The sequence below is a fragment of the Gobio gobio genome (assembly GCF_949357685.1).
Source record: "Gobio gobio genome assembly, chromosome: 3".
Classification (NCBI taxonomy): Eukaryota; Metazoa; Chordata; class Actinopteri; order Cypriniformes; family Gobionidae; genus Gobio; species Gobio gobio.
Window position 1 is genome coordinate 4,483,639 of NC_137099.1, and position 27,398 is coordinate 4,511,036.

Below are 27,398 nucleotides of genomic sequence, written 5' to 3' on the forward strand. Positions count from 1 at the left end.
AGGGTATAAATTTTGTGATCCTGGCTTGGACACACAGGAGCTTTTTGTCTCCGGAGAGGCTATCAGGAGAACTACGAGATCCAAAAAGATTTAGATTTGGAATAAACAAGGAAAATGGGGCTTGGCGTGAGTGGACCATATTTTAATACTCTGCCTGTTTGCTTTACTGCTCTTGTTGCTCCATTTTTTGTGTTTTTTTTATTTTATATCTTGCTCTGCTTTCTAAACAAATCAACAATGTGTTTATTGCTAATGTTAAGTATTGTTATTCTTGATAGACGGGGAATGATAAGTACAAATTGGCGGCAACTTCCGAGGATGGAGCCAAAATGGGAAAGAAGGAAAAAGGGAAGAGAAAACAGAAGGACATGGATGATCTTAAAAAAGAAGTGGATCTGGTGTGTATATACAATAAATGCATTTAGAAAATACACAGCTCCATGTAATCATAACGAGGGGGAACCGAGATTTCAAGGCTCTTTTATTTTTCCACAGGACGACCACAAGTTGACGCTGGACGAGCTTCACCGCAAATACGGCACTGACCTGAACAGAGTGAGTTTAGTGAAACTTTTGGGGAATGTTGTGCATCTAAAATAACTGATGAAATGAATGATGCTTGCTATTGAAAGAACAGCTGAATAAAAATCCTTGAAATGTACGCTTGTCTGTCAAATCAAAGCACTTGACATTTGTTAACCAGATCACAGTGGGCAAAACAGTAGATTATTATGTATTGGAAATAGTAGATTGTGTGTATTGGAAACAGTAGATCGTAATGGAAAAGGTATAATGCAAGCACTTGCAACTTATGTATGCAAGCTATGAATCTGCATAATAATATTCAAGTCAAGTATTGCTAGCTGTCCTGAAGCAAACCCGGACATAGGGAGTGGGTGGCGTCCGTCTGTTAGCTCCGCCCCCACCTGGACCAAACCCTCTGCCCTACCTTGACCTTCACTCCACTCCAACACCTCAAGGACAACATGCCCCTTTCAGTTATCCCACAATATCTCCCTGAAGTCTCTTATTTATGTTCTTCTTTTTTATCGGATGCCTGACATCCACAGCCACTGTTTTGAGCTTCGCTCATCCTGCAACAACTTGTTGACTTTTTTTTAATCACTTTTGGCAGGGCTTGTCTTCTTCCCGTGCAAAGGAGATCTTAGCACGTGATGGGCCGAATGCCCTGACCCCACCTCCTACGACTCCCGAATGGATCAAGTTCTGCAAACAGCTCTTCGGTGGGTTCTCAACGCTGCTGTGGATTGGTGCGATCCTTTGCTTCCTGGCATATGGAATCCAGGCGGCCTCCGAAGACGAACCTGCAAATGACAATGTACGATGGAGCAAAAATAGTCTTCTCTTAGTCATGTATAAATAGTTCATATGTCAACAAACAGTGCATCACATAATATTTTTTGCAGCTTTACCTGGGAATTGTGCTTGCCGCTGTTGTCATAATCACGGGATGCTTCTCATACTACCAAGAAGCCAAGAGCTCTAAGATCATGGAATCTTTTAAGAACCTCGTTCCTCAGGTACAGGTTTTTCTGATAAACACTGTAGCTCTAACACAAAACAAGTCGTTTTAACACATTCTGGTTTTGTAGCAAGCCCTGGTTGTGCGTGATGGAGAGAAAAAAAACATCAATGCTGAGGAAGTAGTCGCTGGTGATCTTGTGGAGGTCAAAGGTGGAGATCGAATCCCAGCTGATCTTCGTATCATCTCTGCACATGGATGCAAGGTAAGACCTAAAGCTCATCAGAATGGCAAAAGTACTGCTGAAAAGATTGGCATAGTTATGTTGTGTTGTCTTTATCTAACTAGGGTTACTATTAGGGGTGCACCGATATCAACATTTTGGCCGATACAGATTACCGATAATTCTTTATATTTGATAACCGGTATTTTGGCTGATAAATCAAAATCCAAACATAATTTTAATATGATTTTGAGAGCCTGATTACAAAAACAAAAGTCTCACCATTAAACACAATGTCCCAAACACACAACTATAATGTTTCATTATGATTTTATGTGGTCTATATGACAGAACTGTATTTTCCTTTTTTAAAGTGATTACAATCATATTTCAAGCAATTCAAAGCCATCATGGTGAACAGTGCGCATCTGAAACGTCTCAGCTGAAGGAAATAATCCATTATTTATCGACTTTAATATATCGGACACTTTTTATTGGGCCGATAACGCTAACATTAACAGTAAACATATACCAAAATGGTGGCCGATATATTGTTCATCCCTAGTTAAAATGCAAGTCAACTAGGGTTGTCCAATCCAAGGTAAAACAGCACTGGACACCCCTGGGCTAGACCAAAACCAAACCAGCATGGCCTGGACCAACATGGAATTCATGGTAATCTTCCTTCCTTTTTTTCCAGGTGGACAACTCTTCACTCACAGGTGAATCTGAGCCCCAGACTCGTGCTCCTGACTTCTCCAATGAAAATCCCCTGGAAACCAGAAACATTGCATTCTTCTCTACCAACTGCGTTGAAGGTACAATGATAAGACAGCTGAAGTTTGTTAAATAACAAAAGTAATGACAGCAAAATTAACAGGGTTCAAGTGCTTTAAGGCCTTTAAGCACATGCGTAAAACGGTGTTGTTTTATGTAGCAGGCATGTAACCACTTAGATCATAGATGGAAAAGACCATTTACAGGCATTTTAATAAGGAAGTATATGTTTTAAATCTTTTTAACAGCTATCGAGGTTGAGCCAAAAACCTAGAACTAGTTCGTGAAAGTAGGTTTCTGAAATAATCTCCAATATTTAACAACCGGTTCGATTGAGAGCGTTGGTCCTTGAGGCAAAGATGCTCAGAATTAAGAGTTCTACCATGTAGTATGAATGTCATGGGCATGCGTGAAAAATTATGTGATATACAATCCTTTACGCATGTGAAAAACTCAAAGGCTGGGTGGCCGATTTCTTTTGAATTTCTCACAGGCCTCTAGGGCCGTGAGTCAAACAGGCCCAGCGTGTTTCATTCCGATTGGCCTCCGTTAACCTTGTCTGGAAGCTGCTTGAACTTCATTGGCCAACAGCGTATGTGTTTTTCGATATACATGAATGTCTTCATAGAAAACCATGGCACCTTGGACAAAGACACCGCATGCCAGTTTTTAAGTCAATCGGACTGACTGTTGTGTAGCTCTAGCCATTTTTTGTGTTGTTTTTTGTTAATAGCGCCATCAATTGGCCAGTTGCCATATCCTTTTTCACGGGACCACAGACCGAGCCCATACATAGTTGTATCGAGTTTGGTGAAATTATCTCATTCTGCATTCTGCTAATGGTATAGCCATTTTAGTAAAGGTGGCCATGGATGTGAATCGAAATTTCAACATTTTTTTAAATAATTATTGGCAATCAGACTCCAGAGAATCTTTCTGCAGGGGTTTGGTTCCTATCGGGCAAAAAAATGTAAGACTAGTTCACAAAAGTAGGTTTTTCAAAAAATCCAAAATACCCGAATATTTCGCCAGGATGTCAATCAAATCAACATTTGATCGTCTTGAGCCAAGGATTCCAACGATATCAGACTTGCATCTACGATGAATGTTTTAGAAGTTTAGGAGCCGTTAGGTACTTTTGATCGCTGAAGCGCCACCATCAGGCAGATAGGGACGAGCTTTGGTGGTGTTGTAGACAGTGTGAGTACTACCATCACCAAAGCTTCAAGTCTCTATGACTTACGATTTGGTCTGCCCAATCACTTTTAGGGGAGAATGCTGATCCTTAGAAATTCTTAACAATTAATTTCAGCGCTATGCGCTTGAACCCTAATTTTGTAATTAAAAGTTACAATATTCAATAGGCACTGCCAGAGGGATTGTCATCAACACCGGTGACCGTACCGTCATGGGTCGTATCGCCACTCTTGCCTCCAGCCTGGAAGGTGGAAAAACACCTATTGCTAAAGAAATTGAGCATTTCATCCACATCATCACTGGTGTAGCTGTCTTCCTGGGCGTGTCCTTCTTCATTCTTTCTCTGATTCTTGGATATGGTTGGTTGGAAGCTGTCATCTTCCTGATTGGAATCATTGTCGCTAATGTGCCAGAAGGTCTCCTTGCCACTGTAACTGTAAGTCAGAGTGCAAAGTACACTTCTAGAAAACTTGAGGCAAAAATTATTACTTAACTTGTAACTTCGTGTAGGTGTGTCTAACCCTGACCGCCAAACGAATGGCAAAGAAGAACTGCCTGGTGAAGAATCTGGAAGCCGTGGAGACTCTTGGCTCGACTTCCACCATCTGCTCTGACAAGACTGGAACTTTGACCCAGAACCGAATGACCGTCGCTCACATGTGGTTTGACAACCAGATTCATGAAGCTGACACCACAGAGAACCAGAGTGGAGCCTCCTTTGACAAGAGCTCTGCTACTTGGTCTGCTCTTGCGCGTGTTGCTGGCTTGTGCAATCGTGCCGTCTTCCTTGCTGATCAGAGCCATCTCCCAATCCTTAAGGTTTGCTCAAGTTTCTCAATATGTGTTAATTTAGGATATTTATGGAAAAGTCTAGATCATTTACCATTAGAGTGACTTGTAGAGGTCCAGCAGGAGATATATGTTCGTGAAGACAAGAAGAAGTTAAGAAGTAAAATAACTAAATCCATCTTTTGCAGAGAGAAACAGCTGGTGATGCCTCAGAGTCTGCTCTGTTGAAGTGTATTGAGCTGTGCTGTGGTTCAGTCACTGAAATGAGAGAGAAGTACGCAAAGGTTGCTGAAATCCCTTTCAACTCCACCAACAAGTATCAGGTATTTTTGTTGATGTATTCTTTGGAGATTCGCAGATTTGACTGGTCGTCCTAACAACACCTAATCTGTTTTTTTCTAGCTCTCAATCCACAAGAATACCAATTCCCTAGAGTCTAAGCACCTGATGGTAATGAAAGGAGCACCTGAGAGAATCTTGGATCGATGCTCCTCCATTTTGATTCAAGGAAAAGAGCAGCCTTTGGATGATGAACTGAAAGATGCTTTCCAAAATGCTTACGTAGAACTCGGAGGTCTTGGAGAAAGAGTGCTGGGTAAAGCCACCATATAATGTTGTGGAGTTTTATTGCTGTGAAATCTATGACTATGCACACTAGTGATTGTGTAATTTCTCAAAGGTTTCTGCCACTTTTGCCTCCCTGATGACCAGTTTCCTGAGGGTTTTGCGTTTGATGCTGATGAAGTGAACTTCCCAACTGAGAACCTGTGTTTCGTTGGCCTCATGTCCATGATTGATCCTCCTCGTGCGGCTGTACCAGACGCTGTTGGCAAGTGCAGGAGTGCTGGAATCAAGGTGTTGTTTCACCTTGATTCAAGACTGACAGCTTGATTTAGAATTTGTACCTGTATTAAATTAAATGTATCAGATGATCAAGCATTTATATTTTCTATCACAGGTTACTTGTGAGCATCCAATTACAGCTAAGGCTATTGTAACGGGTCTTGAATCAAGATGTTGTTCTTGGTTCAAGATCTACTGTTTGAATATGTTGCACCTTTGTTGCATATTCAATCTTGTTCAAACTTGTTGCATTGACATTCAGTTAATCAAATGATAATTCAGATTTTGTATTACAGGTTATCATGGTTACTGGCGACCATCCAATTACAGCTAAAGCTATTGCAAAGGGTGTTGGCATCATCTCTGAAGGCAATGAGACTGTGGAAGACATTGCTGCTCGTTTGAATATACCCGTTGGAGAAGTTAACCCAAGGTAAACTCGGCATCTCAAGCAATGGACAACAAGTTTTGAATTTGCTCTAGATGTCTTCTAATATAAAGTGTACCTTTAGAGATGCTAAGGCCTGTGTGGTCCATGGTGGAGAACTGAAGAATATGAGTGAAGAAGAGATGGATGAGATCCTCCAACATCATACAGAAATTGTGTTCGCTAGAACGTCTCCCCAACAAAAGCTGATCATTGTGGAAGGTTGTCAGAGACAGGTACCGCTTGAGAGTCATCTATCCAATCTATCCAATTATTCTACTCAGCAGGGACCGTTTCAATGGATTTTTCCTCTTATCAGGGTGCCATTGTAGCCGTAACCGGTGATGGTGTCAATGATTCTCCGGCTCTGAAGAAGGCTGACATTGGTGTGGCTATGGGTATTGCTGGATCTGACGTTTCCAAACAGGCTGCTGACATGATCCTTCTGGACGACAACTTTGCCTCAATTGTCACTGGAGTAGAAGAAGGTATGACGTTATTGGGAACTTAATTGACTGAGGAATTATATAGGTTACTTTGAGACTTATTTCTCAAATGTGTCTTCCAATTTAGGCCGTCTGATCTTTGACAACTTGAAGAAGTCCATTGCCTATACGCTGACCAGTAACATCCCTGAGATCTCACCCTTCCTCTTGTTCATCATTGCTAATATTCCTCTACCTTTGGGCACCGTCACCATTCTCTGCATTGACTTGGGCACTGACATGGTAGGTGAAAGGACGCGTTTGATTTGTATAGAATAATGTCCAGTAGGATAATCAGGGGTCAAGCATTGAAGGTGCATAGACTACTGTTGTATAGATTAGTCTTCTTCTTTGGGTTGGAAGTCTTAGCCATATGGTAAAACTTACTGACCTTTGGTAAACTGATTGACCATTTGGATGAGAGCTGACCTGAGCTGGATGACCTGAACTGAATCAACTTCTGCTGAACAATGACACTATAGTCTAGAGCTACTTAACACCAGAATTGAATTCTGCATCATTGCTCATTATTTTCCTGTTTATCACTGTAAACAATCTGGGCTGTGTTTCTCAAAAGCACTGTGAGCTCATTTGATCGTGAAGACCATTGGTGCCAATGATTCTATAATCTACTTAGGCTTACAATGATTTTGAGAAATGCAGCACTGTATTGTCTAATGTGCTATATAAATAAAAGGTGACGACCATCAATTTGAACAACTTTATGGTTGGCCTCTCAGACCCCATAGTCCGACCAACAGCTCAACGTTTGACACACATTTTTGCTAATAACCTTTAAACTATGTTATTCTTTTTCTTCTGAATCATTGGATCATGGTTTCCACTATCTTTAAAAAACAGATCTTTGGATCAGATAATCACATAGTGATGCCAATGAATAGCATCTCAACTAGGAAATGTTCCATCGCTTCATCTTGGCAATGCTTTGACATTGCATTTGATTGGTTTTTGAATGTTTCCACAGGTTCCTGCTATCTCATTGGCCTACGAAACTGCTGAAAGTGACATCATGAAGAGACAACCCAGAAACGCTAAAACAGATAAACTGGTGAATGAGAGGCTAATCAGTATGGCCTACGGACAAATCGGTAAGAGCATGGTTATTTTAAACAGATGTCCATTACTGTTAGGTTGTGTCCACCAAAGCGTTTTTCCCGAGGTTAGTGTATTTTTCCCAATTGTTTTCAATGTGAGCGCCACGTTTTTAAAACGCCAGCAGCGTCACGAGGCACTGAGAGTCTATTTCATTTTTTACTGGTCACCATGAGTTGAAGAATGTTCAACTTTGTTTAAAACGCGGCATACATCACTGTCACTTTTTTACTCAGCCGTCCAATCTCAGTGAATGACGGGCGGGACAAATACAACACCAGAACAGCACCACCTACTGTTTTTTTTAACTCTTTCCCCATCAGCGTTTAAAAAAAAAAAGTTGCCAGCCACCGCCAGGGTTTTTGATCATTTTCACAAAAATGTAATGGCCTATAGAATATTTTGTTGAATGAAAATCTGAGCATGCAATATATAATTTATAAAGAAACACAGATGGAGTAGATTGAGTCCATCAACACCCCTAATGTTTCACAGTCCAATAGCTCGTCCTGGGTCCACATCTCATTCAGTAACATTAGACAGTTTTGATTTATATGTTTAATGTTGATGTTGATCACGTTATTTTACATATGCATCTGCTTACATACGATCGTTTGTTTCTGTTTCTTCTTCGCCTGTGTTTTGATTAGAAGATTCTCATTCAGAAGATGCGTAATAGCGGCCCCTAGCGTATAACAGTGAAAACACGGAAAATTCGGTGTTTGGCAGGGAAGCATTTTCTCACAAATAACGGAATATTCTGTTTGGTGGGGAAAGAGTTCCAAAAAATGGAATGCGCAACAACTTGAAAAATAAATGCTAACTATTAAATACATACAAATAAACCAAACATTTGTGTTTAATTGCAGTAATCTATTGGCAGACCCTCTTACCTTTAATTTCAATGTTATCATACTTATTTTTAGGTATGATGCAAGCAGTTGCAGGGTTCTTTGCCTACTTTGTAATTCTTGCCGAGAACGGATTCCTGCCCTCCGATTTAATAGGAATTCGAGTCAACTGGGACGATAAGTATCTCAATGACCTGGAAGACAGCTATGGCCAGCAATGGGTAGGTGTCACAACTCTACAAACCCAAAAACTTCTATAATACAACAAATGCAGACATCCCACCCTGCAAAAACTCCGGGAGATGGCATTTGAGATGCATGGTAATATTCATTGGCGGACCATTTTTGATCAGATCACCAAAAACGCATCTTAATGCCAGGTGGAAACAGGGATTCGGGGATCTTGTATAGCTATAATTTGCAGGCAATCAATACGCGGGAGACTCCCGGACCTTCCGGGAGAGGTGGGATGTCTGCAAATGTGAAGTATCAATCATGTAAATATTGCTGTTTTCTCCAGACCTATGAGCGCAGAAAGATTGTGGAGTTCACTTGCCACACGGCATTCTTTGCCAGCATTGTGATTGTGCAGTGGGCCGATCTGATCATCTGTAAAACCAGAAGGAATTCCATTGTACAGCAGGGAATGAGGTATGTAAACAAAGGGTCCAGCCATAAACTTGTGTAACATGAACGGCCGTGTCATAATGTTCACCACTTTTCTATCATAGAAACAAAATCCTCATCTTTGGTCTGTTTGAGGAAACTGCTCTGGCAGCTTTCTTGTCCTACTGCCCAGGCATGGACATTGCTTTGAGAATGTATCCTCTCAAGTAGGTCTTTTATTTATTTTTTCATAATATATACCGGTAGCTGACTTTGGAAAACCATAAACTCCCTAACATTGTTGTTATGATTTAGACCATGTTGGTGGTTCTGTGCCTTCCCATACTCGCTGCTCATCTTCGTCTATGATGAAGCTAGAAGATATATCCTTAGGCGGAGCCCAGGAGGTAATAAAGGACTTCGGACATTGATATGTTTGCTTTCATTTTAAATTTAAAGCAAACGTACCTGTTTCCCAAGAGGAAAGCTGGATTTTGAATGAGATTTCTGATAACTTTCCTAACAGTGTTTTGCTGTTCTTCAGTGCTTTGAGAGATTAAGAATGAACTGGCTCTAATATCTGTGCTGTTTTGTTTCAGGCTGGGTGGAGCAAGAAACGTACTACTGAAACAAGACGACTTTATGTCGCAAACACACACACAAGAAGACATTCATTTTGATATTTTTTAAAATGATACAGAATCTGGTCATTTTCAATCAATAAAAAACCTGTGACATTAGATTGAGTTTGTTTTTTGTGTCTTCAATGTGCTCTATGAATCTGAAAAGATGCAGATGAAGCGTTGATTTAGGGTGTGTTCACACTTGGCATGTTTGGTTGGATTAAAACGAACCCTGGTGCGATTGCTCTGTTTGATATTTGATTACGTGTGAACGCTGTTATGTGAACTCTGGTGCGCACCAAACAAGAGGACGAGAACGCTGAAAAGATGGGTATCGGTCCACTTCCAAACGAAATCTGGTGCGGTTCAAATGAAATATGAACGCAACATGGACCAAATTTGGTAAACGAACTAAAAACAGGATGTGATGTCACAAGATGTGGTGACTATTACATCATCTTTTAAAAGCGACCCGTTGTCCTATAATTGCATTTACACTATACACTGGCGAAACAGCCCAAGACGTTCTTACCCGGAAAAGGAAGTAAAACGGTGTGATATGCAATGGACGCAATGAACAAAACAATGAAACTAAGACACAAGACAAGAAAATTAAGCCACAACACAACAAAATGAAGTCACAACACAACGAAATCAAGCCACAACACAACGAAATCAAGCCACAACACAACAAAATTAAGCCACAACACAACAAAATTAAGCCACAACACAACAAAATTAAACCACAACACAACGAAATCAAGCCACAACACAACAAAATTAAGCCACAACACAACAAAATCAAGCCACAACACAACAAAATGAAGTCACAACACAACGAAATCAAGCCACAACACAACAAAATGAAGTCACAACACAACGAAATAAAGCCACAACACAACAAAATGAAGTCATAACACAACAAATTTAAGCCACAACACAACCAAATTAAGCCACAACACAACGAAATGAAGTCACAACACAACGAAATAAAGCCACAACACAACGAAATCAAGCCACAACACAACGAAATTAAGCCACAACACAACAAAATGAAGTCACAACTCAACCAAATTAAGCCACAACACAACCAAATTAAGCCACAACACAACGAAATCAAGCCACAACACAACGAAATCAAGCCACAACACAACAAAATTAAGCCACAACACAACAAAATTAAGCCACAACACAATGAAATCAAGCCACAACACAACAAAATGAAGTCACAGCACAACGAAATCAAGCCACAACACAACAAAATGAAGTCACAGCACAACGAAATCAAGCCACAACACAACAAAATGAAGTCACAGCACAACGAAATCAAGCCACAACACAACAAAATGAAGTCACAACACAACGAAATTAAGCCACAACACAACAAAATGAAGTCACAACACAACGAAATAAAGCCACAACACAACAAAATGAAGTCACAACACAACGAAATAAAGCCACAACACAACAAAATGAAGTCATAACACAACAAATTTAAGCCACAACACAACAAAATGAAGTCACAACACAACGAAATCAAGCCACAACACAACGAAATTAAGCCACAACACAACAAAATGAAGTCACAACACATCGAAATCAAGCCACAACACAACAAAATGAAGTCACAACACAACGAAATCAAGCCACAACACAACAAAATGAAGTCACAACACAACGAAATAAAGCCACAACACAACGAAATCAAGCCACAACACAACGAAATTAAGCCACAACACAACAAAATGAAGTCACAACTCAACCAAATTAAGCCACAACACAACGAAATTAAGCCACAACACAACCAAATTAAGCCACAACACAACGAAATCAAGCCACAACACAACAAAATGAAGTCACAACACAACGAAATCAAGCCACAACACAACGAAATTAAGCCACAACACAACGAAATCAAGTCACAACTCAACCAAATTAAGCCACAACACAACGAAATTAAGCCACAACACAACGAAATTAAGCCATAACACAACGAAATCAAGCCACAACACAACAAAATGAAGTCACAACACAACGAAATCAAGCCACAACACAACAAAATGAAGTCACAACACAACGAAATCAAGCCACAACACAACAAAATGAAGCCACAACACAACGAAATTAAGCCACAACACAACAAAATGAAGTCACAACACAACGAAATAAAGCCACAACACAACGAAATCAAGCCACAACACAACGAAATTAAGCCACAACACAACAAAATGAAGTCACAACTCAACCAAATTAAGCCACAACACAACGAAATTAAGCCACAACACAACGAAATTAAGCCATAACACAACGAAATCAAGCCACAACACAACAAAATGAAGTCACAACACATCGAAATCAAGCCACAACACAACAAAATGAAGTCACAACACAACGAAATCAAGCCACAACACAACAAAATCAAGCCAGAACACAACAAAATTAAGCCACAACACAACAAAATGAAGTCACAACACAACGAAATCAAGCCACAACACAACGAAATCAAGCCACAACACAACAAAATTAAGCCACAACACAACAAAATGAAGTCACAACACAACGAAATCAAGCCACAACACAACGAAATCAAGCCACAACACAACGAAATTAAGCCACAACACAATGAAATTAAGCCACAACACAACAAAATGAAGTCACAACTCAACGAAATTAAGCCACAACACAACGAAATTAAGCCACAACACAACAAAAATGCCACAAGACAATGGAAAAGCCACAACACAACGAAATTAAGCCACAACACAACGAAATCAAGCCACAACACAACGAAATAAAGCCACAACACAACAAAATGAAGTCACAACACAACAAAATGATGTCACGACACAACAAAATGAAGTCACAACACAACAAAATGATGTCACGACACAACGAAAATGCCACAAGACAACGGAAAAGCCACAACACAACGAAAATGTCACAACACAACGAAATTAAGCCAAAACACAACAAAAATGTCACAGCACAACAAAAGTAAGCCACAACACAACGGAAATGCCACAACACAACGAAATTAAGCCACAACACAACAAAATCAAGTCACAACACAACTAAAAAGCCACGAGACAACAGAAAAGCCACAACACAACGAAATTAAGCCACAACACAACAAAAATGCCACAAGACAACGGAAAAGCCACAACACAACGAAATCAAGCCACAACACAACGAAATCAAGCCACAACACAACAAAATGAAGTCACAACACAACAAAATCAAGCCACAATACAACAAAATCAAGCCACAACACAACAAAAACGCCAAAAGACAAAGGAAAAGCCACAACACAACAAAATAAAGCCACAACACAACAAAATAAAGTCACAACACAACAAATTTAAGCCACAACACAACAAAATTAAGTCACAAGACAACAAAATTAAGTCACGACACAACTAAATTAAGCCACAACACAATGAAAATGCCACAACACAACGAAATCAAATCACAACACAACGAAAATGCCACAACACAAGAGAAAACCACAACACAATGGAAATGCTCCCGACCACTAGGGGGCACATGGAGCGCGGTAAAGTTAGTTTTCTTTGACATTGTTCACAAAGATATCAATACTACGATCAGTTTAAGTGTATGTAACCATTGTATATCGACATGAAATATTAATTCAAAACCACCTTATGCTGTAGAATGCTTTGACCTGCTACCACGGCACATGATGCCTAAGGGAAGGTCTGCCAATTCCATCATGTGCTTGAAATGCATAATCGAGTATAAATATGCAACTATAATGCATGTAGGTGATTTTGAATTAATAGTTCTTGTCGATATACAATGATTACTTTTTACACTTTCTTTCGGATAGCTCTGTCCATAATTTATTGTACTAACTTAATCCACTGCTATATTCCTCATATTAGCCTAACATATTATTGTATACCTCTAACTGTAAAATTCTGTTCAAGTAATAACCGTCTGTATATTTATTCATAGTACAAAGTCACCTGTAAATTCTGTTTATAGTAATAGCCATCTGTATATTTATTCATAGTACATATTCACCTGTAAATTCTGTTTATAGTAATAGCCATCTGTATATTTATTCACTGTATATATTCATCTGTAAATTCAGTTCTACTTATAGTAATAACCATCTCTCTACTTATACATATTTATATATATTCAGAACATTTTTATGTCCTGCACTTACGCAACCATTGTATATATCCTGCACTTGCTGCTATTGCACTTCTGGTTAGACCTAAACTGCATTTCGTTGCCTTGTACTTGTACTTGTGTAATGACAATAAAGTTGAATCTAATCTAATCTAATCTAATCTAATTACTTAATGTTAAAATTTGTATTGAAATTTTGCTGTGTTGTGGGCCACGATACGCATTGACTGGGGAATATCCGATTTGACCGCTTACATGGCAGACGCAAATTTATGCATGCATGCCAATCATATCGGGTTTATTACCACATATGAGTGAGGCTTGAATCCGATCGGAGGATATCAGAATCCATGTGTTTTTTTCCTGCTTACACGTTCACATGTCATATCCGATCTGTGCCACATGAGAGGGAATTGGGTCACTTGAACCATGCAGTGTAAATGGGGCCTAACAGGGGCAGAATGCTGTTTCTTCTCGTCATAGTGGCGATGTTGCCCATCAACTACCATCATATGTAGGCTACGCACAAACAACGCACACATTTATCCCAGCACATTGTTTTGTATGTTCGATAAGTTCTCTAAATATATGTCATAAAAGCCGAACAATCAGGTTGTGAACGATCCCTATGCCTTTAGGTTCAGGGTTAAAAATGCCAATGTGAACGGTCACTTCTTTTTTTTGGTCCGGACCAAACAAACCGCACTACAAATGTAAACACACCCATATATGAGCAAAATAGCATGATTTCACTCATTAATTTTCTTTTTAAATTGCTTGGTAACCTAAGATAACTGATGGTAAACGCTGGGTTTCTACACTCTTAAAAATAAAGGTTCTTAGGGGGAAAAAATATGAAATGGAGAAAAATTATCAGTGACCCTGGAGCACAAAACCAGTCATAAGTCTCACGGGTATATTTGTGCCATAGCCAACTATACATACATATGGGTCAGAATGCTACATTTTTCTTTTATGCCAAAAATCATTAGGATATTAAGATCATGTTCCATGAAGATATTTTGTAAGTTTCCAAGCTGCGTAAAATAAATAGATAAAAAATATATATTATTAATATGCATTGCTAAGGACTTCATTTGGACAACTTTAAAGGAGATTTTCTCAATACTTCGATTTTTTTGCACCCTCAGAATCCAGATTTTCAAATAGTTTTATCTCGACTAAATATTGTCCTATCAAACCATACATCAATGGAAAGCTTTCGGATGATGTATACCTCTCAATTTAAAAAAATTGACCCTTATGATTGGTTTCGTGGTCTCATTTGTCAATGCTTTTGCGTCCTCTCGCAAATGTTTTGCATTCCCCCGAGGAATTTCGTGTTCTCATGCAAAGAGCTCAAAAGTTATTGTGAGTGGACGCAAAGTTTCTCAGGGGAACGCAAAACATTTGAGAGAGAACACCAATTTTAGCATTAACTGTAAACCCTAATGCTCATAATAATTAATTGGCTTAAGTAGGGTAAACTTAAACAAATTAGTTCAATCAAATTAACTTTTATGAATATTTAGAACTTTCTTTTTCTTTTGAGTTCGCAAAACTGACGCATTTTAAGTAATCTGTACTGTTTCATTGTTTTGAGTTTTATGAACTTGCTTCTTTTAATTTAGACAAACTTAAATTTAACTGAAACTGGGATGCTGGTTTTTAATAGCCCACATCACAAATAAATGACTAAATGCTAAAAATGAATAAATGTAAATGAACAAAAATGTGACATGGTGTGCTGCAGCATATCATGCAATTCTGAGAAAAAAGTCAGAATTAAAAGATGTAAATTCGCAATTCTTAAAGGTGCAGTGTGTAGTATGTATGAGGATCTATTGACAGAAATGCAATATAATACACATAACTATGTTTTCAGTGGAGTATAAAGACCTTACATAATGAAGCGTTATGTTTTTATTACCTTAGAATGAGCCGTTTCTATATACACACCATTACAGTGAAGTCGCCATTTCTACAGTGGCCCTAAACGGACAAACTTCGGCAAACTTCGGACGACATTTTGTCCTGTGTCGGCCCCCGTAGCTTCTCTATGTGCTTCAAAAATGAAAATATTGTCCTTAGCAATGCATATTACCAATAATAATATATATATTTGATATATTTATGGTAGGACATTTACAAAATATCTTCATGGAACATGATCTTAGTATCCTTATGATTTTTGGCATAGAAAAATTTATAATTTTGACCCATATGTATGTATTATTGGCTATTGCCACAAATATACCCGTGGGGGAAAATAACTCAAAATTAAGTGAGTTCTTGCTTAAAATAAGCAAAATAATCTGCCAATGGGGTAAGAAAAATAATCTTAATTCAAACAGAAAACAAGATTATTTTTCTTACCCCATTGGCAGATTATTTTGCTTATTTTAAGCAAGAACTCCCTTATTTTTGAGTTATTTTCCCCCAAAACAAGACAAAAACTTTTGCTTGTCTAGTAAATGCTTCTTAATGTAAGATTTTTTAGATATTTGGACTGAAAACAAGGCAAAAATACTAAGTAAGAAAAGCATTTTTTGCAGTGTGCATTTTGTGCTCCAGGGTCACATTTTATTAATCTAAAGAATCTTTTATTTCCACAATAAAGAACCTTCAGTGGTTCAATGGATGTTAAATGTTTTTCATTAAACCAACAATCCCAATAAATAACCTTTATTTTTAATTAAGAGTGAACAAATCAGTGTAATCAACAATCAAATATTGATCCTCACAGAGACATAACATGCAAAACCTGAAAAATCACATTACTGATAGGAGAATAATCACTTTGACTACAGTCGGTGGTGTTTAATCAATAAATATTGATTGTTATTAATTAGAGGCAGTCTCTAGTAACTGTAATTAGTTTACAGTAGAACAATAGAAAGCGATGCAACATTCCATCATGACATAAAACACTTGTGATGATGACGTCATTGGGTTTATTAGTGCTTTATCTCAAGCTGACAGACATCTCAGCACATTTTAAAGCGCTCCGTTTCAATGCTCAGATAAATACCAATGTATCTAATAAGCAAAAATAGGCCTAACCTAAGCAACAATAATTAAAAATATACTTTATGTGTTGACATTTCATAAAGGAAACAAAGGCACAGCACGCGATCAGGCGCTTCAGAACTCACTCCTACCACTAGAGGGCGTGCTTCTAGTCTAAAATTAGGGGGGGTGACATGATAGTTTCCATGACAACACATTTATAGGCCAGAGCCCACAGCTTGTAAATAAAATTCAAGATATTTTTAGCTCCCTTATATTCTTTGAAGATGCAGTCTCCAACAGACACGGCCGTCTTCAACTGGTCAATTTCCATCATCAACACACACATGGGACACGTGTTTAATGAGCATAATCCCTCTAATGAAGATAATCCTGACAAAAACACAATAATAAGATCAAATATCAAAAGCTCAAATTAGTGTATGGCATCCTAATCCTTATAAATGAGTAAAATAGTGCATTATTTACAGTTTGGTAAATGTATTTTTCTAAAAAAAATTCCACTATGTAGGTGAAAAACCAAGCAAGTCATATTTTTTTAGACTGATTAACATAGTTACATTTGATTATATAAGCACGTATCACAAGAACAAGTCCATGTTAATAAGTTTAATACTTTTCAAACTAATTTTAACCAGGTTACAGAGTTCATGCAACCATATAGTGACTAAAAAGATGGAAAAATCGTAGTTAAACTGACATTTCAGACTTGCTTAGACCAGTTAATGACCAGATAGAAAGCATGTTGTAAAACAGAGCTAGGGTAGTAACTTTCACGAGATTTTAAGCTTCTTTCATAAAGATAAGATCAAACAAAAAGAGTATCTTCACTCTGATATGGAGAAGAGATTAGTTGGCTTTCATTTAACGAACGTGATCAAAGTTCAGAGGTGAAAGTCTGCCACAATCAATCCCCCCCAGCCCAGATCTAACCTCCCCACGCAGACCACGCCCCCTTTCTTCCGCGTTACCATGACAATCCGGGCAGACGTCACAGTGAAAAACCCCACGATATATATAAGCATTGAATGTTCAGACTGTAACGCGGCTTGGATGCGTGTCCGGGTTGATCGACACGTCCAGCGGTGACCAAGGAAAAACAGCCCAGGAAAAAAAAAAAGGACTTGGGGACTTTTAATTTGTTGTTTTTAAAGAAAACTTGGATTTTTTTTTGGAAACCCAGTTGGTGGTTTTTAATCAAAAGAAGCAAAATGGGACGAGGAGTAAGTGTGAACGTGTTTTTTTGTCTCTTTAACGCTTTAAATGCTGTCTAGGAATGTCCATGTTCAAACAGGTTGTTTCAAAGTAACAGGAAAATTCGAATGTTTCCGTAAAGAGTTCCAAATGGCTTCCCAGAAGCGCGAGACTTCCGCAGTTCGAATATTCAAATTAGTTCGTTTAAATGAATGAAACGCGCGCGTGGCTTTATGCTTTATCTAAACCATTTAAAGTGGGTATTCTCGGATGAAGCAACAGGTTTGAGGTCTGTGGCTTTAAAGGAGAGTCCAGCAAGGGGTTAAGACGTTCTTCGTTCGGTACAAAGATTTCAGGAATGTAGCAGACAAACTTCCTCCTACATGGCCGCGATGTTACACGGCCTGTTTGTCGAAGTATGGTCACTCTCGTGACTTTTACAGTGCAGAACTAATCGTGTATGTCACAATTGTAACCCTGATGCTCGGCGGCTCTTTGAAAAATCTTCAGCTCTTTACCTCGTACGAGATTTCTATCTGTGTTGGCCGGACAACGTGTTTCTGACTGAGATACAATGTAACAATTTTACCGCGTAAACGACGCGCTCAGTTTAAGTGTTTGACGTTCGACCTGTGGATACATTGTTTCAAAACCTTGACATGCATCCACTCGAGTGTCTAAACATGCCTTTTAAAGTCTAAAAATTATCCAAATAAAGCTATCCGCTTTCTAAAAATCTTAATGTATCGTTTGTAACCATAAAATATGACTGTTCGCGCAACAAGATGAAAAGTAAACTAATCGTCAAACACTCCATCTAAAGCATTTGAAGAATAAAATGCAATGGCGTGGTTCATGTCATGTCTCTGACCGCACAGTAACGCGAACTAAACATGTCACACTTTAAGGTGTCGCCTGACAAAATAAAGTTGACTAGTGTTTGTCATCTTTATCTCAGTTGGTTCAATCAATGCTTGACTTCAAAAAACACGTGCAAGTTCGTTTGTTTTGTGTCCTGCAATCCAGATTAAATTATATCCTGAAGCTGTAGAACATCACGATATGCTTAACTTTCATTTTCTCCTTTCACGTTCAGTCATAGTCTTATGATTTGCATCCTGTGTAGGGTTCATTAACTCCTAATATGATTCTAGTATGCAGTGGCATTGCATAAGAGCTGAATACCACTCCCTAATGTGAGGCTTTGAGCACCAGTGTAAATGTAAATTATGCATTCAGTCCCAGAGTACTTCATGTGATGGAGAGCAAACAGCCATCCGCGTGTTTCATCAGGGTTTGGTGCATTGAGCTACGCCCCCCAGTCCCATTAAAAATCCCACCGCAATGGGGCAGATGTCTCGTCTCCGCAGACACAGGGTTGTGTTTGAGTGCCGGAGACAGAAATGGATTAAGAGCGTTTAGTCTAATATTGAAATAAGAATGTAAATTGATATGCGTTATCGTATCCATATGCATAGTATTGGTACTCTGAAGTATTGTTTCATACATAAACGTGTGCGTTTTAGGACTGGCATCAGGTGTTGACCACAGCTGTGCACTCGCTCCCCCCTGTGTGTGTGTGTATATAAGCTAAGACTGTCACTCCGTCTCCGAAGGGTTTAACATTCTTTCCATTCATCAGTCACTATGTGTTAGTGAGACCTTTTGTCATCTGACAGAGGCTTCAGACCCCGACAGGCGGTCTTACCTTTTTTAGCACCGTGAGATAGTAACATACATTAACCTCCATGTGAAATGGAGAAAGGAATAACTTTCCAGAATGCATAGGTGTTTATTTTTGACATCTTGAAAATGCACCGGGGCTCCAAAAGTCTCAGAGCACATTGAAAATCGGTGATTTGTTGAATTTTAGGCGACTAGTTAGATGTGTCGTTGACCATGTGACCCTTCATTCATCAAATCATGCAGGTTTTGGTCATGCATTTTTGTCATAATTCACCCCATGCTGATAATATAATCTTTGATGTCAGAGCGGGTATTAAAATGCAAACCCCACTGTATGTACTTTCTATCCGTGCTCTTAACCTGAAATGAGCTTATGAAAAGCTGTAGTTTAGCACTAGTTGCCCTGTGACTGGTGTGGAGGACATGTTTTCTTTTCACCCTCTGTTCATTCGCCACTTCTGAAACAAAGAGTGTTGGGTCTGACACGTGACTTAACCCATTCACGGGTCTAGAGGTGTGGCTCTGTTTCCAATGGCAACAGGGCAAAGTCCCAGTATGATAGAACTGATATGCATGAGCGAACCGATTTTGGCTCACGTGCAAGGTAAAAATATTAACATGGTAGCATCCACATAGGATATTCTCTCGCCGTTTATGACTGGGTTCTGCCACGGCTGATTAATCTTCCACCCTCTGGCTCGCTCTTTCACCCTTTTGACATTTTCCACACACATGTGCAAGATGTGAAAGGAGCCCATATGCATATTAAACCTGATGACTAGGCATAAGCAGACGCTGAAGTAAGCTGTCATGTTCAGTCGAGCACTACAGCTGTTGAGTTCTTTGTTTGTGGCCACTTTCATCAGCTGTTGCTTTCGTGTGCAGAAAAATATCCAGTCCGATGTACTTGCAGATTTATATCAGGACCTGCCAAAACAGCTTTCATGCTGAGATGAATATCTTTGCAAGATGATCCGAAGTCATCAAAGCTGTTGAAAGAATTATTTTAGCCTATCAAAATGACATAATCTGTCTTTTATTATACTATGACTGTCACAAGACACTCGGTTGCTGTAATTGACGCATCCTTTTTTTCCGAAAAAAAAGCCTGTTGATTACGGATCAGCTTGCAAACTAGCAATCATATGCTTATACTTTAGTAATTCATTTAACAGCTCAAGTGCTTGCCTAGACAATGAGTCACCTATTGTATTCTCAGAATGCAGTTGTGATAAGAACTGTTGCTTAACAGTTGTAGGGGTCACTTGGTTAATTGCCCTTCAAGTTAAATGTTAATTACTACACATTATCCATTGAGATCGGGCAATGTGCACTAGGTTACCTCTTGCTAATGTTTTACATACATCTCTTGCACGCATGCGCAGTTTCTTGCGCGTTTACAAGTCTTGTTTTAAAACCAACACCCATCAATAAATGTTAGCAGGTAAAATAAATTAATTTCACAGTTGTGAGCTGCATCCCTTTTAAGAAAAATACTATTGTTAGACTGTGCACAGGAGGTTTAATGGTTGTTTTTGCTTGCTCCACCACAGGAAGGTCGAGAACAATATGAGCTGGCGGCCACCTCCGAGCAGGGGGGCAAAAAGACAAAGCCCAAGGGCAAGAAAGAGAAGGACAAAGACATGGATGAACTCAAAAAAGAGGTGGACTTGGTGAGTCAGTTTAGTGATTCCAAACACTTGTTGGCAAAACGGTTACAGTAGTCTTTGACGAGATGGTAAACTTATCTTTCTTTGCGTTGTTGTAGGATGATCACAAACTGTCCCTGGATGAACTCAACAGGAAATATGGCACTGATTTAACCAGGGTAAGTCTGATTTAGTGCTGGATACTGAAGTTTAATGGCATAAAGCCCTCTGGATCTTCATTGTCTAACATCTCTTTCTGCAGGGATTGTCATGTGCTCGTGCTAAGGAGATCTTGGAACGTGATGGACCTAATGCTTTGACTCCACCTCCAACAACCCCAGAATGGGTCAAGTTCTGCAAGCAGCTCTTTGGAGGATTCTCAACTCTCCTGTGGATTGGTGCCGTCCTTTGTTTTCTTGCCTACGGCATCCAGGCGGCCTCCGAGGACGAACCTGCCAATGATAACGTAAGGCGAAAACGCTGTTTGTGTTTCTTAAGGGTATGCCTTTTAACACCACGTTGCTGTTCTAGCAGAATCCCTAACGTCTCCTCTGTTGTCCTGTGCAGTTGTATCTGGGTATTGTGCTCTCTGCTGTTGTGATGATCACTGGATGTTTCTCATACTATCAAGAGGCCAAGAGCTCCAAGATCATGGACTCTTTCAAGAACCTTGTCCCTCAGGTACTGACAAACCCCTTTTGTATTACTAAGATCTTTTTATTTTCTTTAGTGATGTTAAGGGAATTTCCACTTTGTCACATAGCAAGCCTTGGTTATCCGTGATGGTGAGAAGAATAATATCAATGCTGAAGAAGTTGTGATTGGGGATCTTGTGGAAGTCAAAGGTGGTGACAGAATTCCTGCTGATCTGCGCATCATTTCTGCTCATGGATGCAAAGTAAAGTACCATTATAAATCGTGTTGAAATGACTTCTCCATTGGCACGTTCAATCTCAACAAGGATTTAAAAACGATCTTGTCTTTTTCAGGTGGACAACTCTTCCCTCACTGGAGAATCTGAGCCCCAGAGTCGTACTCCTGACTTCTCCAATGAAAACCCCCTTGAGACCAGGAACATTGCGTTCTTCTCTACCAACTGTGTTGAAGGTACAAAAGCATGAAGCCTTTTGGAAGTCAAATTTGTGAATTTTAAAATTAGCCATTTTTAAGACATTTGTTTTGCTTGTAGGCACTGCCAGAGGGGTTGTCATCAACACTGGTGACCGCACCGTCATGGGTCGTATCGCCACTCTTGCTTCCGGTCTTGAAGTTGGTCGCACTCCCATCTCTATTGAGATTGAGCACTTCATCCACATCATCACTGGTGTAGCTGTCTTCCTGGGCGTGTCCTTCTTTGTCCTCTCTCTGATCCTTGGATACTCTTGGCTGGAAGCTGTCATCTTCCTTATTGGTATCATTGTCGCTAATGTGCCAGAGGGTCTCTTGGCTACTGTAACTGTAAGTGCCAGAATAATTGCAGTTGCATAATTTCAGAACAATAACAGTTTGGATTAATGTAATATCATATAGAGATAAACCTCATTCTTGTTATTTCCAGGTGTGTCTAACTCTGACTGCCAAACGAATGGCAAAGAAGAACTGCCTGGTGAAGAATCTGGAAGCTGTGGAGACTCTTGGCTCGACCTCCACCATCTGCTCTGACAAGACTGGAACTTTGACCCAGAACCGAATGACCGTCGCTCACATGTGGTTTGACAACCAGATTCATGAAGCCGACACCACAGAGAACCAGAGTGGAACCTCCTTTGACAGGAGCTCTGCTACTTGGGCCGCCCTCGCACGTGTCGCCGGTCTGTGCAACCGTGCCGTCTTCCTTGCTGAGCAGGAAAATATCCCAATTCTTAAGGTCTGTGTTGATACTTTGTGAAGGTCTGTCAAAAGATTTTCCAGTCTAACAAAGTAGTTTTGCATGTTACTGACACTATTGGAGAGTTTTTTTTTTACCATTTACTAGCCTTGTTTGTCTGCTTGTGCTTAGTTCTACTGTTTGCCTCCAGGGATTGTTTTAGCTACTTGAGCTTTTGACTGGAACACAGTGTTTCCCTGTAAACGCCCTCTAATTATGACTTGTTTTTTTAATGGGACTAATATGTTGGACTGTTACCTCAAATTAAACAGCATGGCTTGCATTTGCTGGCACATCCAAGCAATCTTTCTTAACATGCAAGACTGTTTGTTGGTCCCCGTTTTCAGACTGTTCCTTGTTCTCATGCTTTCCTGTTTCCTCAAACAGAGAGACGTAGCTGGTGACGCCTCCGAATCTGCCCTGCTGAAATGTATCGAGCTCTGCTGTGGATCGGTGAAAGAGATGAGAGAAAAGTACACCAAGATTTCAGAGATCCCATTCAACTCTACTAACAAATACCAGGTAAAACCATCTCCTGCTTGGGGCAAGACTTTGGATGAATTTAAGAAGTTCAGGTTTATTTATAGAGCACGTTTAAAAACGGCCGCAGTCCGACCAAAGTGCTGCACAACAGTAAAAATAAGTAGTACAATACAAATGAATAAGATGTCTAACGCCTTCTATCTGTTGACCTTTTTCAGCTCTCCATTCATAAGAACATCAATACCAATAAAACTGAAACCAATCACCTGCTGGTAATGAAAGGTGCTCCTGAGAGGATCCTGGACAGGTGCACCTCTATTTTGATCCAAGGAAAAGAGCAGCCACTTGATGATGAGATGAGGGACGCCTTCCAGAATGCATACTTGGAGCTTGGTGGTCTTGGAGAAAGAGTACTGGGTAAATTTGCATCTTTTCAACAGCGTTTCTAAACTATGCATGTCCATTCTACGCTTTCCTTCAACGTGTTGATTCTCCACAGGATTCTGCCACTTCAACCTTCCTGACGAACAGTTTCCTGAAGACTTCCAGTTCGATACAGAGGAGGTGAACTTCCCCACTGAGAACCTGTGCTTCATTGGCCTGATGTCCATGATTGATCCTCCTCGTGCTGCTGTACCAGATGCTGTGGGAAAATGTAGGAGCGCTGGAATAAAGGTAAGTCATTGCAAATAACTGCTTGTCATCTTCAAGAAACAACCAGAAGCATCTTGATTTTTTTAATTCGAAATCGCTCTCCTAGGTTATCATGGTTACTGGTGATCATCCAATCACAGCCAAGGCCATTGCCAAGGGAGTGGGTATCATCTCTGAGGGCAACGAGACCGTTGAAGACATTGCTGCTCGCTTGAACATTCCTATTAATGAGGTCAACCCAAGGTAACGGGCTCCTCCTCTTTCATTTGAAGGTTTTTGTCTATTGCGTTTGGATTTTCATTTAATTTAATGTTCTTTTGAAGGGATGCCAAGGCTTGTGTGATCCATGGTGGTGATCTGAAGGATCTTAGCCCTGAGCAATTAGATGACATCTTGAAGTTCCACACAGAAATTGTGTTTGCCAGAACATCTCCTCAGCAGAAGCTGATTATCGTTGAAGGCTGCCAGAGACAGGTTAGTCGTCTTTACGATCTTGGACCAATCAAAGCTTCACCAGGTTGTTTTGATAAGATAAGAGGCAAATACTTGACCTGGCTAGTACAACTTGACCAGTTTCCAGAGTCAAGTAACTTCTGCCCACACTGAACATTTTGGATCATTTGAGATTTAACTGTTTGGATGACACAACTGCAGTAGAAACCAAGCTATTGACAAAATGGCTTGTTGCATTCATAGTTGGTTAGGACAAGAACTTAGGCGTGGTGTAGCATGGTCTAAGATTACTTTGTGTTTGTCCACAGGGTGCCATTGTAGCCGTAACCGGTGATGGTGTCAATGATTCTCCGGCTCTGAAGAAGGCTGACATTGGTGTGGCTATGGGTATTGCTGGATCTGACGTTTCCAAACAGGCTGCTGACATGATCCTTCTGGACGACAACTTTGCCTCAATTGTCACTGGAGTAGAAGAAGGTATGACGTTCTTGGGAACTTAATTGACTGATGAATTATAAGGGTTTATTTGAAGCTTACTCAACTAAGTCTTCCACTTTAGGCCGTCTGATCTTTGACAACTTGAAGAAGTCCATTGCCTACACCCTGACCAGTAACATCCCTGAGATCACTCCCTTCCTCTTCTTCATCATTGCCAACATCCCTCTTCCTTTGGGCACCGTCACCATTCTCTGCATTGACCTGGGAACGGACATGGTAAGCCCCACACTTGACTAGTAATCATCAGTTTGATTGGTCAGTCAAATCAAGTTCTTGCGTAAATGGTATTGTCCTCTTATCTACAAGGTTCCTGCCATCTCATTGGCATATGAAGCTGCTGAGAGTGACATTATGAAGCGTCAACCCAGAAACCCCAAGACGGACAAACTTGTGAATGAGCGGCTCATTAGCATAGCCTACGGTCAGATCGGTAAGTCTTGTGCGGTCCCTTTTCTCTTCAAAGCAGTTGCGTTAAGTAATTGCATGATTGAATCTCCTTGCTTCTGCTTCCTCCACAGGTATGATTCAAGCTCTGGCCGGGTTCTTCACGTATTTTGTCATCTTGGCGGAAAACGGCTTCCTTCCATCAACATTGCTGGGCATTCGAGTGTTGTGGGACGACAAACAAGTCAACGACCTGGAGGACAGTTATGGCCAGCAATGGGTGAGTGTTTTCAACCATTCAATGGTCCAATCTTTCCGTTTTTCCACAGTCTCATCTGAATCTCATGTTCTTGGCCATCTTAGACATACGAGCAGAGAAAGATTGTGGAGTTTACATGCCACACGGCCTTCTTCACCAGTATTGTAATAGTACAGTGGGCTGATTTAATCATCTGCAAGACCAGAAGAAACTCAGTCTTCCAGCAAGGAATGAAGTAAGTATACGGCCGATACCTCGTCCTTATTTGAATTGCTCAAAATTGATATAAAGTCTTACATGGCTGCTGTTCTTTGCAGGAATAAGATTCTCATCTTTGGACTGTTTGAAGAAACAGCACTTGCAGCTTTCCTGTCTTATTGCCCAGGCATGGACGTTGCCCTCAGAATGTACCCATTGAAGTAAGTCTGGATTCGTTATAAGAAACAAGTTATTGGTTTTTATGTTACAATAGTAGGGATGCACCGATATGAAACTTTTAACAGATACCGATAATTCTTTATATTTGAAAGCCGATAACCGATATATTGGCCGATAAATCTAAATCCAAATTTTTATAATTTGAGAGGCTGTTTACAAAAACAAGTCTCCCCATTAAAGGCCATGTCCAAAGCACACAGTTATGATATGACAGACCAACTGTATTTTCCTTTTTAAAGGGAGTCCAATCATATTTCAAGCCATTCAAACCCATCATGGAGAACAGTGCGCATCCGAAGTGTCTCAGCCGAAGAAAATGATACATTATTTATCGGCTTGAACATATCAGCCACATTTTCTTATCAGGCCGATAACATTAAAAATTTACGTATCGTGCATCCCTTAACAATAGTTTTGAGGGCAAAATGTGTTTTGTTGAGAGTTTATAGAGAGAATGCCTTGCTCAAGTAATGCATATCAAACCGGTGTGATTGTAATTTTGGTACTTTTATGTTTTTTCTCCAGACCAAACTGGTGGTTCTGCGCCTTCCCCTACTCACTCCTCATCTTTATTTATGATGAAATCCGAAAACTTATCATCCGACGCAGCCCAGGAGGTAAGAGAATATTTAATGGCACCAACACATTTTTATTTAAATGAGGTCAATCTTGTTTTCCCAAAAAACCAAGCGAGTATTTTTAATCATTTAAAGATTTCTGTTGACTCCATCTGCCATCTCGGATGGATTTTTTTTAAATGTTGCAATGCATTCTGGGACTGTCTTCCCAGTGAAGAACATGTGTGATCGAAGCCAGTGTTTGGCTTGAAATGCTGTCTTCATAAATAGCTCCCTAGGTTTTACTAATGTTTTTCACTTCTGATAATTGAAGTCGATGCATTTACAAGAACAGGATAAAGAGATTAGAGTTGGCATGCATGCAATTGTCCTGCTAAACTGATTTGAATTTTATGTTTTTGTCGTAGGTTGGGTGGAGAGGGAGACCTACTATTAAAGCATCCAGTCTGCATCACACAAGTTTATTTGCATGGTTGTCTCGCTGCTCGGAATTTTAACCTCCGTAATTTGGATGTTTTTATATAGGGAATGCTTGATACAAACACTGAGATCGTGAACCAAGACATTGCGTGCCTTGTTTCCGAAGCCGGACCAATTTTATACATGTTTTTAAAAGTGTAATATAAAAATAAACTTGCAGTCAGGTCCCA

General features: G+C 39.8%; 1 protein-coding gene across 3 annotated transcripts; it reads left to right on the forward strand.

Annotated features, from left to right (window-relative positions):
* Window positions 1-27,398, forward strand: atp1a1a.1 (ATPase Na+/K+ transporting subunit alpha 1a, tandem duplicate 1). 3 transcript variants are annotated; one of them, XM_079812348.1, is made up of 22 exons: window positions 1-126; window positions 279-398; window positions 496-555; window positions 1,136-1,339; window positions 1,428-1,541; window positions 1,614-1,748; window positions 2,407-2,524; window positions 3,848-4,116; window positions 4,191-4,499; window positions 4,658-4,792; window positions 4,872-5,064; window positions 5,149-5,324; window positions 5,609-5,745; window positions 5,825-5,975; window positions 6,059-6,227; window positions 6,313-6,467; window positions 7,210-7,333; window positions 8,264-8,409; window positions 8,709-8,839; window positions 8,920-9,021; window positions 9,110-9,201; window positions 9,394-9,535. In XM_079812348.1, the coding sequence occupies exons 1-22, from the start codon at window positions 115-117 to the stop codon at window positions 9,420-9,422; spliced, it is 3,081 nt and encodes a 1,026-aa protein (XP_079668474.1). In that variant the 5' UTR covers window positions 1-114; the 3' UTR covers window positions 9,423-9,535. The 3 variants fall into 3 exon arrangements, with proteins under 3 accessions (XP_079668474.1, XP_079668475.1, XP_079668473.1); XM_079812347.1 differs by lacking the exons at window positions 1-126; window positions 279-398; window positions 496-555; ... (17 more) ...; window positions 9,110-9,201; window positions 9,394-9,535 and adding exons at window positions 17,588-17,828; window positions 21,039-21,158; window positions 21,254-21,313; ... (17 more) ...; window positions 26,696-26,787; window positions 27,156-27,398; XM_079812349.1 differs by lacking the exons at window positions 1-126; window positions 279-398; window positions 496-555 and having other exon boundaries at window positions 1,264-1,339; window positions 5,149-5,298.

Bases quoted from the DNA above. Each gene is read 5' to 3' on its own strand.
- atp1a1a.1 (XM_079812347.1), top strand. The intron at 22,593-22,692 runs GTAAGTGCCAGA...TGTTATTTCCAG, and splicing joins GTCTCTTGGCTACTGTAACT to GTGTGTCTAACTCTGACTGC. The intron at 24,382-24,461 runs GTAACGGGCTCC...GTTCTTTTGAAG, and splicing joins ATTAATGAGGTCAACCCAAG to GGATGCCAAGGCTTGTGTGA.